Source organism: Acartia tonsa, chromosome 5, assembly GCF_053477335.1.
Source record: "Acartia tonsa isolate MP-2025a chromosome 5, ASM5347733v1, whole genome shotgun sequence".
NCBI lineage: Eukaryota > Metazoa > Arthropoda > Copepoda > Calanoida > Acartiidae > Acartia > Acartia tonsa.
In genome coordinates this window covers 22,446,417-22,460,419 of record NC_137264.1, presented here as the reverse complement: position 1 = coordinate 22,460,419, position 14,003 = coordinate 22,446,417, and the positions used below count along the sequence as shown (strand labels likewise).

General features: G+C 30.7%; 1 protein-coding gene across 2 annotated transcripts in view; it reads left to right on the top strand.

Annotated features, from left to right (window-relative positions):
• LOC145319055 (mitogen-activated protein kinase 1-like) overlaps positions 1-6,570 on the top strand; it is a 61,990-nt gene extending 55,420 nt beyond the window's left edge. For both annotated transcript variants that reach the window (XM_080160880.1, XM_080160881.1), the window contains exons 18-19: positions 2,186-2,221; positions 4,787-6,570. In XM_080160880.1, coding sequence (XP_080017006.1) covers positions 2,186-2,221; positions 4,787-4,888 — 138 coding nt within the window. In that variant the 3' untranslated portion in view covers positions 4,889-6,570. The remainder of the gene's footprint in view (positions 1-2,185; positions 2,222-4,786) is intronic.
• The last annotated feature ends 7,433 nt before the right edge of the window (positions 6,571-14,003 follow it).

The following is a 14,003-nucleotide window of genomic DNA, read 5'->3' as shown; positions in this document are numbered from 1 at the left end:
ACATTGAAAAAATATGCTTGTTTGATGTGGATTTTATTACAACTTTACGCTTGTAGAACATTTTTTACATTCAGCTCCCTTTAAAAGGTGAATCGTAACTGTCCATCCATTTACGAGATATTGATGAACAGACAGTCACCGATGCGTCCTTGTACATTAGAATTATATTCTCACTATTCTTTTATAAAATCAACAGAATATCTATTTGTGTGTTCCTGTCTTTTCTAAGGGATCTAACAAACTGCTAACCGATAAGTTTCTTCTTTACAATGTAGATTCTCATAGGTAGGTCCGTTTTGGGGGGCAGGTATCACCACCCTCCAAAGAGAAATCGCTCCTAAAAAATTACCACCCGAAAAATAAATTGAAATTGGGTGGAAGGTCGACTTAACCCTCCCCAATGGCACTTCAAATGCCCCCAAGAGGTATCTAGGGGCGTAGCCGTTAGTACTTTAATATAGAATCAAATATGTATGGTTTGATTTTGCACTGCTTAATCTTATGTATTTACTAAAGTTTTAATAATCTTATAAGATTTAAACTTTATTCTCATCAGGGAGAGAAAGAACAATTTAATTTTTATGTATTAATTTTGAACATTTATTTACGCAATATCCAAGTATATAAGCTGGGAAGGTTTTTTGTCTGTAGCTTTAGATCTAATTAACCACTAAACCGATTGGGTTCTCCATTTTAAAGAACTTTCATGTATTCTCGGGTTGGTTTTAGGCAATTAATTTTTCAATTAAGTCCTTGGATATTTTTGGATATTTTTCTGCTCCCTTTCTGCCATTAGAATACAGAGCCCTAGAGGCCTGGGATGCAGCCGCTAGTTTACCATAAATAAAGGTCAAAGACGGTATTCATTAACTAGAATGGGTTGATATTAAATTATCATGTATTGCCGTGTTCCTGTATCCATGACCTAATCCTAATATGTTTGTATGGAAGCCTCTATCAAATAGAATTATTATATTACAGTGCCCAGTGCGAGATATATGTTTCCAGGCATCGAAACCGATTAATATCCTCTGGACTATAACCGGTTCTCAGCCTAAAATTCATGTACCGTATTGTACAAAGATTATTTTCTATAAATAGTGAAATGAAAAATCATAATATTAATACCAGTAATACCAGTTTTATAAGCATGGGGTTTTGGACCCCCAGGCCCAACAAAACTAGAATTAATCTTATAATTTATCGTTTTGCTATCTGCGGAAAGCTGTCTATAATACGATGCGATAAATAACTATTACAATATGCAAATTTTAGGCTTTTAAAATCATTAAAAGTTGACCAAACTGACTATAATATTGAGTCTGTGAAAATCAAGAATCATGACCCTAGACAGTAGCTAATTTCTCATTTTCAAAACTGCGTACAACTGTACATAAAACCATAACTCAGATATATATATATAATCTGTTGTATGGTTTGACATTATATTAATAAATTAATTTAGAAACTTCAGATTTCATTAAACTTAAACTTTGACATGAACTTAATAAATTAGATAAATGCATATCCTATTATATAAAGTACTATGTTTTTTTTTGTCTGAGGACTAAATTGATTGAGTTCTCCCTTACAGGGAAGCTTCACATAGATCACGGGATGATTATAGACTAATTAATGATTGGAATAGTTTTAAACTATTTTTCTGTGTCATATCTATCCCCTTGAATACAAAGCCGACAAGATGGTAGGGACGCTAGGCCTACTATATAAAAGAACCCTGGATGTCTGTCTGTGTGTTTGTACCAAACGATCTCAAATTCTGCTAAATCGATATGTTTCTCCTTTACAGTGAAACTTCTTATATGCCCAGAGAAGGTTTATAACTATTTTAGGAGAAGGTACCTAGAAGAATCGCCTCAGGGGAGAAACTCAACCACAAAATTCTCTATTTTACTTTTTATTTTTAAAACCAAAATGTAAGGTGGTTCTCTTCCTTTGTATTATTTATTTTTTAGCGGTTATTCTAAAAACATAAAAGCCCGTCTTCTACATACATAACAAAATTAAAATCTTGTTTGTTAACTAATTTTGTTTTAAAACAGAATAAATGTATTATCCAAAACTTATGCTCTTTAATATCTTACTGTTTCTTTAAATATTTTGTTAGCTTTATTTTACTGCGCTTTTTATAGAAATAGTTGTTTATGTTTATCTATTAATTTAGGACGAGCCAGTGGCTGAGAAACCTTTCAGTTTTGAGGTAATACTTGTTTTTTTGTCGCGTAGCTACTTTATAACTCACTTTGTCTGTCTGCACGTCCGTCAAACCGTCTGGAAATTTGGTAACCTACAGGCGGAAAGAGTTAGTAATGGAGTAGTTATTGGTCAGTAGCAATAAACATAATTACAATTCACACTTTAAAAAATATTCCTTATAGCGATGGATGGACTGTCTTTGAACGTGAGTTACAAAGTAGACACACTGACTTAATAGTCAAAAGTTTTTCTATAAAAATATCTTTGATAGCAGCTGAGGAATTTACAATTTCATAATAAAACTTACAAGTAAAGAATGATATAGAAAGTTCTCATTGGCCATAGGAGTAGTCACAAAAAAAACATTCTTCTATCCTAAATAGCAGACAAGTAAATCCAATTTACACAACAGCATCACATATTCGGAGACATACATTATAGTGTACATTCAAAACTACATAGTAAATGTGTCTCGTATTCATTCGAAACCGGTGTATTAGTGGATTTAGCCCGTGCTTTCGGCATCTCGGGGCTAAAACAAAACTTGTTTTAGTCTTATAATTGTATATTTTATATCCGCGGAAAGCTGTTTATAATACGATGTGAGAAATAACCATTATTCTATTGTATATCTTACTTTTGCATATGGAATAAATAGGTTTTTTTTGTTTTATTATGATTGAATATGTTTCCTGTAATATGATAATGGATATACATAATATTTTTAATATAATGCTAATTGCTTCGCCCCAAGAGTGGATTGGTGTGTTTACTTCAATATTTTTTTTGGGGGGGTGGGGTAGGGGGTTATTTTATTTTTCGAGCCCATATATTCGAAGAACTGGGGGGGGGGGGAGAGGTCTGAGGCTGATTTACCAAACAGATTTGCCAATGATTAGCTCAAAAACTGTACTATACTAACCTAAAATTATGGAAGGACATACCTGCTCTTTGATGTCCATAAGTTTTACTGAAATATTGAAAAAAGTAAAGTAACTCTTTATAGGATACAAAAAAAATATGTAATAGGAACATTTCTGTTAAAAATTCAATTAAAAAACAATTATTTTTATTTACTACAAAAGATCGAACAGAAAGACGAATGAAATTGTCTTGATATATATTTACCATCCCTACTACATAGATTGTATTTACATTTGTATGTCTATGAAATAAGTTGATATTATACATCTTTCTAATTGATATTTCTAATTATGGATATTAAATAAAGGAAAACAAATAACGGTTGCCAAACTATAGTTTTTATTATTCATTATTTTAGAATTAATTTCTTTTTAAATTCTTTAATATATTTAATATAGCAAGGTTTCTTTCTCTTTAGAATTACCTATTCAGATTCTTTTCATGATCTGCTAGGATTGTTAAAAATATGCTGCATTGCGCGCTATTGCCCAAAATGAACTAAGTTGCGTTAGTTCAGTACCCAAAGTTTAGACAAAACCAAAAGAATGAATTTTAGATCCATTGTCCCATCCCTTTATCTCTGATTAACCCACTTTATAATTATATTCCAATGTAAACACAGATCCAAAAGTTTGCTATGGCAACCATGAATTAATCCAATAATGAAGCGTGTATAGTTTATTGACAATAAACATGTTTCATGTTCAGATTTGATATTGGTTAGTAAATTTCCAAGAATATATATAAGAATTGGTATATTCGAAAAAAAGGATTTTTTTCGCTTTTTTTTTAACAGGAAACATACTTTTTGGTTGATCTGTTTGGCTCCAAATAATCATGGTTCATCAAACACTTTGTTTAAGTCTAAAGTACACAATATTTACATTTAAAAATGCCCCTTACATGTATGAAGCTTTTCTATGAGATTTGAATCAAATCTCTAGCATTTTGAGAGATCTTATAGAACATACTTTTAAATATAAATATTGAGACAGAAGTCATACCTATTTAATTTAGGATTAACTCATCTATCTAGATGAAGAACATATATAATTGATTATAATATGAAACTTTGCACAGAAATATATCTAGTAAAAAACAAGTTCGTAGAGTTTAAACATATTGTATTATATACTTTTCCACTTTATCAAAACACCAGTGGCTGCGCCCCTAGCTTCTAGTTGCATTATATTCAAAAATTTTAAAAATAGCTTATAACCATCCTGTTATCTATGTGAAGTTACCCTTAAACTCAATCGGTATAGCAGTTAATGAAGTCTTGAGCTTGAGACAAAAAACTTACTACTTTATAAAATAAAATATTATGTCGGAGGGGGTAATTATTTGTACCAAGTTCTTAAGTTCTAGAAAAAAAAGCCTAAAGCCATCAATAGATCATTTACAGGTTCCATGAAAAGCTTAATCCAGTGGTCAGGCATTTGCTGAGATCTTTTGCTTTAGAGTGACCAATAGATCTACAAGCATCCAAGGAAGGGACCCCCATGGGGGTGTGAGTAATTTACCCCCCTCAAATTTTAACCCTACAAAGCCTATTTTAACCCTACAAAATTTAACCCCCATAGAAAAAAAGCTTGGACGTCCTTAATCCAAGGCAAGAATAATATAGAAATTCTTTATTTTTTAGGTTGAAATAGATGATCTACCAACAAGCACTCTGAAAGAATGTATTTTCAAAGAAGTTGTCAACTTTAAATCAAGAAATCACCGTCACGCTGCTCTAGTTTAAATCTTGAAGAAAAACTAAAATCATATACCTAATGTTCTTAAGTCAAAAATATTATAAAAAGTGTAAAAATTTGAAATACTTTAAAAAAGCAGCTTAAAACTTATTATAAGCTTACATGTACTACAAAGTTGCCTATATAATTTCAAAAGGTATCGTGTCAAATATTATAAGTCAAAAAGAAAATTTAATATTATTTTCATAACTGCCAAAAATATTTTCAAATTTCTTGACTTTAATGTAAATTTAATCTTTTTGTAACTAATTTTCTTCAAAATCTTAAAAATGATTTCTTTAGATATCCTTTTAAAAAAAGTATCAGGATCTGTGTCTGTCAGTGTTTTACTCTGTCTGAACCGACGAAGGTTCTTGCTATCTCCTGAACCGATATGGTTCTCATTTACAGTGTATATTCTCATAGTTCCTGGGAAGGTTTATAACTATTTAAGGGAGAAATAGTCTCTTGAAAAAAACGACAACCACCCCCCCCCCCCTCCAATTTCATTTTCGAAAATTTTCTTTGCCAAGCTAAAATTGAAACTTTGGAAGGAGGGGCGATTCGACTTTTACACCTCAAGTTCCCCTAGAGGCCTCTAAGGGGGCGTATTCGCTAATTTATAAACAAGTATTAATATATGTTTCCATGAAACTTACTTGTATCGTTTCTACCCAAAAGGCCTTAAAAAATATTTTTATTAAAGACATTATAAATTCATGTTCAAAAATCAAAGTGAGGCATGCATTTCCGGGCAAGCTTTGAAAGTAAATAGTGCAAAATATCGGTTTAAATACAGCAGCAGAAATAAAAAAAACCTTTGAATTCTTTTTGAGCTATGGCCGTATAAGGCTTATCTGAAAAACTCACCACATTAAACGTTTATGGTATTTATGTTTGTTAAATGTTTTATGTATAAATATCAATAATGTAAAATTATATTAATTTTCACCAGTCAATATTTAAAGACTATAAAATAATTCGTACCTTTGAAAACAAATGTAGAGTTATGTAACAAAGGGAATATATTTAAAAGACTATAATATCTAACTGTTTTTGGCTATTTAAGCTGTTTTAAAATATTTTTAATAATTTGTATTTATTATGAATTCAACAAAAGTACATTAACTTATGTAAAAATGCAGGGATCTAAAGGGGTATGAAAATGAACTTACTGAACCAACCAATCAAAATTCAAAATGTCCAAAAATGTGTTAATTAGAAAACTTAAGTTTAGGAACTAGTTTTTAAAAAAAATACTTGCATTTTATTAACATCTTTTTTTAACAGTTCAATAACTAAAATTTAATATGAAAAATACAAATTGCAAACGTTTTGAATTTTTTTTTTATGTATTGTCTTTTATTCTATGTATTTAAAAAAAATTCTCATAGAATATTATTAAACTTTCTTTAACAATTAGGTACAATTTCGAAACTTTTATTCTAATTTTGATTAAATTGTTAATGATTTTCATTAAGGTTTACTAATTTTTTAATCTAATTAATAGATTAGGAATCTTTGAAGTTAGCCAGACTCAAAATAAAAAAAAATAAAAAGGTACAAATTTTAATTTTGTTAAAACTTCTGTCAACTATTTCAAAGTGTAGCTGTAACTCTTTGGTTTAGATTTATCTGTCAGTTTGAAAAATAATTCGGAGCTTTCACATCTTCAGCATTGGTATCCTCCCCCCCCCCCTCTTATTTTCAATTTATTTCAAATATTAGATGGGTGAGTGGGAAAGGAAGGGGGAAGGTGGTTATCATCGCTTAAAACACCGAAAATTCACAAAATTAAGAAAACCTTGAGAGAGAAGGGGGAATTTTCATAGGCCTAAAACTGTACAAGACAAAAAATGGGATAAAAAGATGAAAATTATGTTATTTTGGATATATTGATCCTTGCTTTAACTTTTATTTTTCTAGTCTTAAGTTTTATTCCCAGGAGCCAAGAGAAATAATATTTGGTATATTCCGTTATTCTGTTGGTTGTACCCAACCCCCTCAACACTCTAAAGTACGTTTGATTAAGAAAAGTTTGTGTAGAGTACGAATAGTTTAGCTGGAAGCCATAACCCTGCAGTGATTTTTCTTTCCCTAGTTAACCTTAGCAAAACAACTGAAATTTAGTGTAACACCCAACCATAGTCTTTACACATTTTTTGTTTAAAGATAGTTATTTATCGCATCGTACTATAGACAGATTTCCGCGGACATTTAGATAAAAGATTATAAAATTTAAACCAGTTTTGTTAGACTCGACCGGCTGAAGGACAGGGCTACCAAAACTGGTCTTAATTCTATGATTTTTATTTATGATTTATATCCAGCAGATATGAATAGGTTTAGAAGCCTTATTGGAAAAATAATTCTAGTATAGGAGTATCGGGTAATACAAAGTCCCTCTCAATATTAGAAAACTCCATAGAAAGTTATAAAAGTGAAAAGTTTGATGGTTGTAAAAACCATGATAATAATATTCTTTCAGACAAGAACAATTTTATTCATATAGGCAAAAAGGTCTGTAGAGATTGTTTAATGTTTAAATAAGATAAAATCAAATCTAACTTAACAAAAAATGAAACAGCAAATGATTAGAGCCCCTTAAGAGTTAGAAAATTATTTTTGTTTTTAAGGCATTATTTATTAGAAATGTGAGGCATAAATTTTGACATACAAAGTGTTTTTATAAATCTTCGTTTCCATGTCTTTGTAACTCATGACGAAGTTGCGTGAATATTTCAGTTGTTTTAAATTGAAATATTGACATATAGCTCCTCTGTCTATTAAGTTATTGAAGTTATAATTCTGCCGGCTGCGCCCCTAGCATCTGTCTTATAAGGATAAAGTGGGGGCGGGAGGAGCAGAATAATAGCCTTTGTATGAAAGATACCCTTAAATGGAGAACCCAATCGGTTCAGTGGTTAGCAAGATGGAAAAATAACCCTACTACTTTTTTAAAAATAGGACACATTATATTTTGCTTAATAATCAATAATATATAATATATCCGGTGGGTGTGGCCGGATATCCGGCCGGATATCCGGCCATTTTCAGTATCCGGCCGGATACCGGATATTGAAACTATCCGGCCGGATATCCGGCTCTATAATTTTTTATACTTTACACCAAAAATCTCTGCTTTTTAAAATTTTAAATGGTTATAATTTTCTTATTATTGAAGCTAGAAGAACATTTTTTCTGAACAAGTTTAACTTTATGTAAATTAATATAAGATTTTTGAAGAAATTTTTTTTGCTACTTTAGTATCTGGTAATTTGGCCGGTTATCCGGCCGGATATCCGGTAATTTGGCCGGATAACCGGATATTTGCCGGATATCCGGCCGGTTACCGGATATCCGGCGTTTGAAATCAGCCGGATATCCGGTATCCGGCCAAAAAAGTATCCGGCCCAACCCTAATATAATATAAATGCTTTATCTTGTTATGACAGTTTGCGGTCTTACACATTTCCTCCCACTTGATATTTGAATTTCCTGTACAATATTAAAACATTTTTTTCTTTTCAATATTTGTTGAAGATTTGAAGTGTAAAAAGTTTAAATTTCCTTTTGCATTACTAATGCTCTGTTTCACATCCATTACTTTATATATAACTAGCGGTTACGCCCCCTAGAGGCCTCTAGGGGCACTTAAATTTGGGAGGAGCCGGGTATTCGACCCCTCATTTTTAGTTTACGAAAGAAAAGTAAACAATAAATTTAATTGGTAATTTTTTTTAAATAGCTGTTGTCTTTGGATGGGGGAGGTTCCCTCCCTCAAAGTAGTTAAAAACCTTCCAAGGACCAATGAGAAGCTATACTGTAAAAGAGAATTATACCGAAATCACACTTTTTTGATGTTAGTCCTATCATACAAAAAATGAATAGAGTTTTCAATCACAACATTTCAATCATATGCAAATTTTCAGAAAGGATATTCTAAATCTGGATCGAAAAACTAATAAGGATGGATAAATTGAAATTGTTAAAAAAATCGTTGAAATATTAAGTTATCAAATATCTTTTTTTAAAGTTGATATAAAAAGGTTAAGAAAATAAAAATATTGTTGTGTTTTAAAATAGTATTCTCTATTGGACTAAATAAATTTATTTTTTATTTCTTATATATATTTTTTACATTTTTTGAATTGTATGTAAATTAAATTATCACAATTTAATCCCACTTTGAGCTTCAATATTAATTTTTTTTTATCATTTATTTTTTATTTCTTATGTATATGTTTTTTGCATTATTTGAATTGTAGATAAATTAAATTATCACGATTATCACTTTAATCTTTAATGTCTTAAATGTTTTTTTTAACATTAAATAATTTTCAATCTCCCCCTTAGGGCTTTTTATTTTTTTTAAGTGTTTGGCAGCCGTGTGTATGCCGCGCATTATTCGCAAATTTGATCTCGTTTGGGTTCTTAAAAATTGTCTATTTTTGCGGCTTATATGTGGCAGCCGAACCATTGAATTTTACAATTTACATACATTAAATTTTTCATTATTTCTAATATTTTATTAAACTTATTCTGTAATATATTATAATCAATGTATTTAATATTTTGACCTTAAATTTTTATAATGTTTTGTGATCTTTCAAATTTTTAGATATTTTATCAAAATTTTACATATGTGAATGTACTTATTGTTTAAATTATATTTGATGTAGTAAATTGCTGGTCCAATTATGTATATTGATATTAATTCTGTTAAAAATATATTTATGAATAAACCATTTTAAATAATTATAATCTTCTTTCCAGTATGGTTTCGTAACCGATTAATATCCTCTGGATTAGAACAGGTTCTGCCATTCTAATAAATCATGTATCGTATCGGCCTCTAGGGTCTAACAAAACAGGTTTTAATATTATAACTTTTCATCATAACTTCCGCGGAAAGGTGTTAATAAATTTAAAACGATGCGATAAATAACTATTTTGGTATTTCTAATACCAAAAGAAGGTTGAATTATATTTAATATTTAAGGCTAGCCTATGAGTTTGGGTTTTGAGCCATAAATATATACATATATACTAACTCTTTGGATAGTCTTTGGACCTGTAAGCACCATAGAATCGTCCTATTGTAGTCTAGTATGACGTCATTTTTATAGGCATTTTATTTGACCAATGTTAGGCCACAATAAAGTCATTTTTATAAGCATTATTAAAAGCTTCGGCTTTATTATTATGTTTAGCAGACATTCTTTATATACAAGATATTCATGGTTATGTTACATGTATAATAGATTCATTGATCTGAAAAATATGGGACAATGCATCAAATAACACCAGAGATATGGGGATGGTATAATGGATTACAATTAGTTCCCAACGTTAGAGTAAAACAATAGTGGGAGAAATTGTCCCTAGAAATTTTTTCTTCCTTAAATAGTGTTACTTTTATATAAATATACCTCAATATGGCTGATATATATTTGATATTAGATAAGGTATGATGACAATATTATCCTGCCAACGCAGTGTTCTTCAGTGATACATATACAGTGTGTTTTTTTTATGAGAACTTTTTTGAAAGCAATTTTACCCAATTTATAGTTATCAGAATTGAATGATTAATGGCTTATTTTTTTCGTTTTTTAATGCAATTAATAGAACACCAAAAAAATATTTCAGTTTTTATTAAAAAAGTACAGTAAAATCTAAAATTCAAAACTTAGGTGTCAACATCTAAAATTGGTTTTAGCGCATTTTTCTTATGCTCAAATATTCTACCTTTTGCAAGAATGGCTGCTAAATGCTTCAAAATTGTTCAAAATGTCTACAGTTACTATTGGGGACATGTACTAAAACATATCAAAGTTTGAAGGTCATATCTCAACCAGGGAGGGAGTACTGGCCCCCAAAGTCGACTTAAGAAAATCCAATTTTTTCCTGCAAAGGGTGGAAGATTTAGGCATAAGAAAAATGCGCTAAAACCATTTTTAGATGTTGACACCTAAGTTTTGAATTTTAGATTTAACTGTACTTTTTAAATAAAAAGTGAAATATTTTTTGGTGTTCTATTAATTGCATTAAAAAATGAAGAAAATAAGCCATTAATCATTAAATTCTGATAACTATAAGTGGGGTAAAATTGCTTTCAAAAAAGTTCTCATAAAAAAAAACACACTGTATATTTTGTAGCAAAGCTACTCTACAACTCTTGGATGATTTTTGGTTTCCCTACAATATAAGAAAAATCAGAAGATGTAGATGATTTATTCATTCCCTTTGAATCAAACTCATACATTTTTTGACGATTCAAAGCCTAAGCTTGTTACAAATAAGGATTCTTTTTTTTTACATTTAACACCCAGAGTGTGGGTACTAGCCCCCACCCCCTCAAACTTTTATACAATCCATTAAATTTATTTGGAAGCGACTCAAATTCCTAAGTTTTTACAAATTGCCTAATAGTTTACATTTGACAGCCAAAATGTTTTTGCCCCCCCCCCCCCCCCCCCACCCACAAATAAGTATACCATAAAAAAATGGGGGTAATTGTTTCCTAATTCTTTTCTTGCCCACAGAGGTAGAAAAAAATCACATCCTCCCCGGCATCCCCCCCCCCCCCCACTTCCTTGTTTCTTACTATTTATAACACATATTTATTATACTTTCACACCAACATAAGATGAATAAATTTGATTCAAATTGGTATGTCCTTGGGTGTATGAAAATGACATATTTGTATTATAATGTCATGTAATACACATACTTACTTTCACAAATAACACATGATCACATTAAAAAATAATTAAAAAAGGATGACAACATCCTTAAAAGCAAAGCTCTGAATTTAACAAACGAAATGAACAAACACCTGTAGCAAAATAGCATAAAAACTTGTTATAAAACTGCGTAATTACTGTCTAAGGACACACTTACATTTTTAAGACTTGCTTTTAGAGATGCTTCGCTTAAATTATTGAACCTTGATGTCCTAGAAATCATTGTTCCAAAAATCAAATGGGTAGGATAATCATCGTACAAAATGTGTTGTCAAAAAAGTTAAAAATGAACACCATCATCCATCTATCATCAAGAGAAATAACGTTATCCCTCGAATGTAGAATAGATGACAGATGGATGAACAGGCATATATTTGGAATTATAGAGTAGCTTCTTTACTAGAATTCTATACAAAACGAAAATGTAATGGAAATATGTATTGTATTGTATATATACATTACAGACTTTTTGGTTTATTTAGAGCTGTTATGCATTCTAAATTGTACCTAAGTGTTTCATGAATCACCATGAGAAGTTTTTATCTGTCCCCCAAATATAGTCATAGATTTATTTCGCTTGTTGACTATGCCTTATTCCTGACTTTGTGTGAAAGCGGCCAATTTTCATGTATACTTTTCTCCTGAGAGAGAGAGAGGCCAATGGGTTGTTTATTACACCCAAAGTTCTCTTATAACGTTTTCTTATTGGTTGGCTTAACAACTTTGGGGACTTTAGTGAATTATAATCGATTGGATCATTAAGCTGAGTGTTCAAACGTTTCAACCACTTATTGTAATCTACAAAAGGGGTAATTTTGTGTATCATAATTGGGGCTGAACATTAATTTATCGGCCAATGTCTTACCCCTTTCGATCCCTGACTTTTCTCTCTGATTACTGTGAAGCAACCTGATCCTAGCTAGGAATAATAATATGTAACCTTTGCCCTAAATACTTCCTTGTAATGCCTATACATATATATACGGAACCTTCACAGTTAAATATAAGCGGAATTATATATGGGCCTTTGAATATTATATAAACAAGGACAATTGTGTCCAATAGTGCTTAAATTCAGAGTTAGATAAAGAGGAGGCAAAAAAGTTACTATAAAAACTAAAGATAGGTAATAAAGTCAAGAGAATAAAATTTTATTTTCTCCTCTCCAAATCCACCTAGTGCAATCCAGAAGGACAGACAGACACTAACAATCTCTTTGGTTTATAGAAATGCGTGGGGGGGGGGGGGGGGGGAGTTGGGGGGAAAGGTTGTCCCGAGAGAAACCCCACAAGCCCAAATTTAAAAAAAAAGTCGTCAAGTAAGTTTTGGATGATGATTTATCCTGGTTGAACATTCTACCCTTTACAAATCTTTCTGAGGACCAATATTAAATATTTATATTTATGTTCTCTAAAAATCAAAATCGGTCAAGCATTTTCCGATATCCTATTCATAGCTTAGCAACTAATATATTTTTTGGTAAATTGCGAATTAAAAGGGGAATTTAAAACCTCTTAAAATATTTGTTTTTGTCTTAGCTAATCTAATATTCTACTTTCTATTAAGCTATTTAAGAAGGGTGATTTAGAAATACACATATTTAACAAGAACATCAATGCATCCATTAGAAAGCGCAGCTAACATATATTTTAATTTTAGCGTTTAGACTGTTTATTTGATTGCGTTTATAAAAGAAAAAAGGGAGGGGACCTGGAATCTCAAAGGTTATGGCCAATAAATTGATGAACATTTTCAATGATGATACACAAAATCATCCCTTCTGTATATTACAATTAGTGGCTAAAATGTTTAGACACCCACCTTACTTAACCAACCAATCAAAATTTAATCAAAGCCCCCAAAGTTATGAACCAAGGAATAAGAAAACGTTATTACAAAACTTTTTAGAACTAGTGAAATAAACAGCCCAGTGTCCCACCTCTCCTTGGAGGGGACTAACATTTTTAATTGCAGCTTTAAAATCATATCATAATCTAATTTGGGGTTGTTGGTGTTTTCTCATAGTCTTATATCTTAAAAGATTTTCTACCCTTCTGAAAATAGCCTAGAATTTGAATTTTGTCCTGAAAGGCAGAACTTTATATTCATTAAGACAAATGAACATCGTACTGCTTTACACCACCCAACTATAACTGAAATATCTACATAGTTATCGAGTAGCTGCACTGATAATAACATTTTTTTCTTAAATTCACGTCCTGTAAACATAACAAAACATTTAGCCTGGGTTCACTAGACATTAGCATCAAACAAGAATACATTTCACTTAAGTTTTAAATAGGTTTAAAATTTTAAAAGCTAAAACCAAAAATGTTCATAAATAATAATAAACTAGTACTTCTATAAAAAAGAA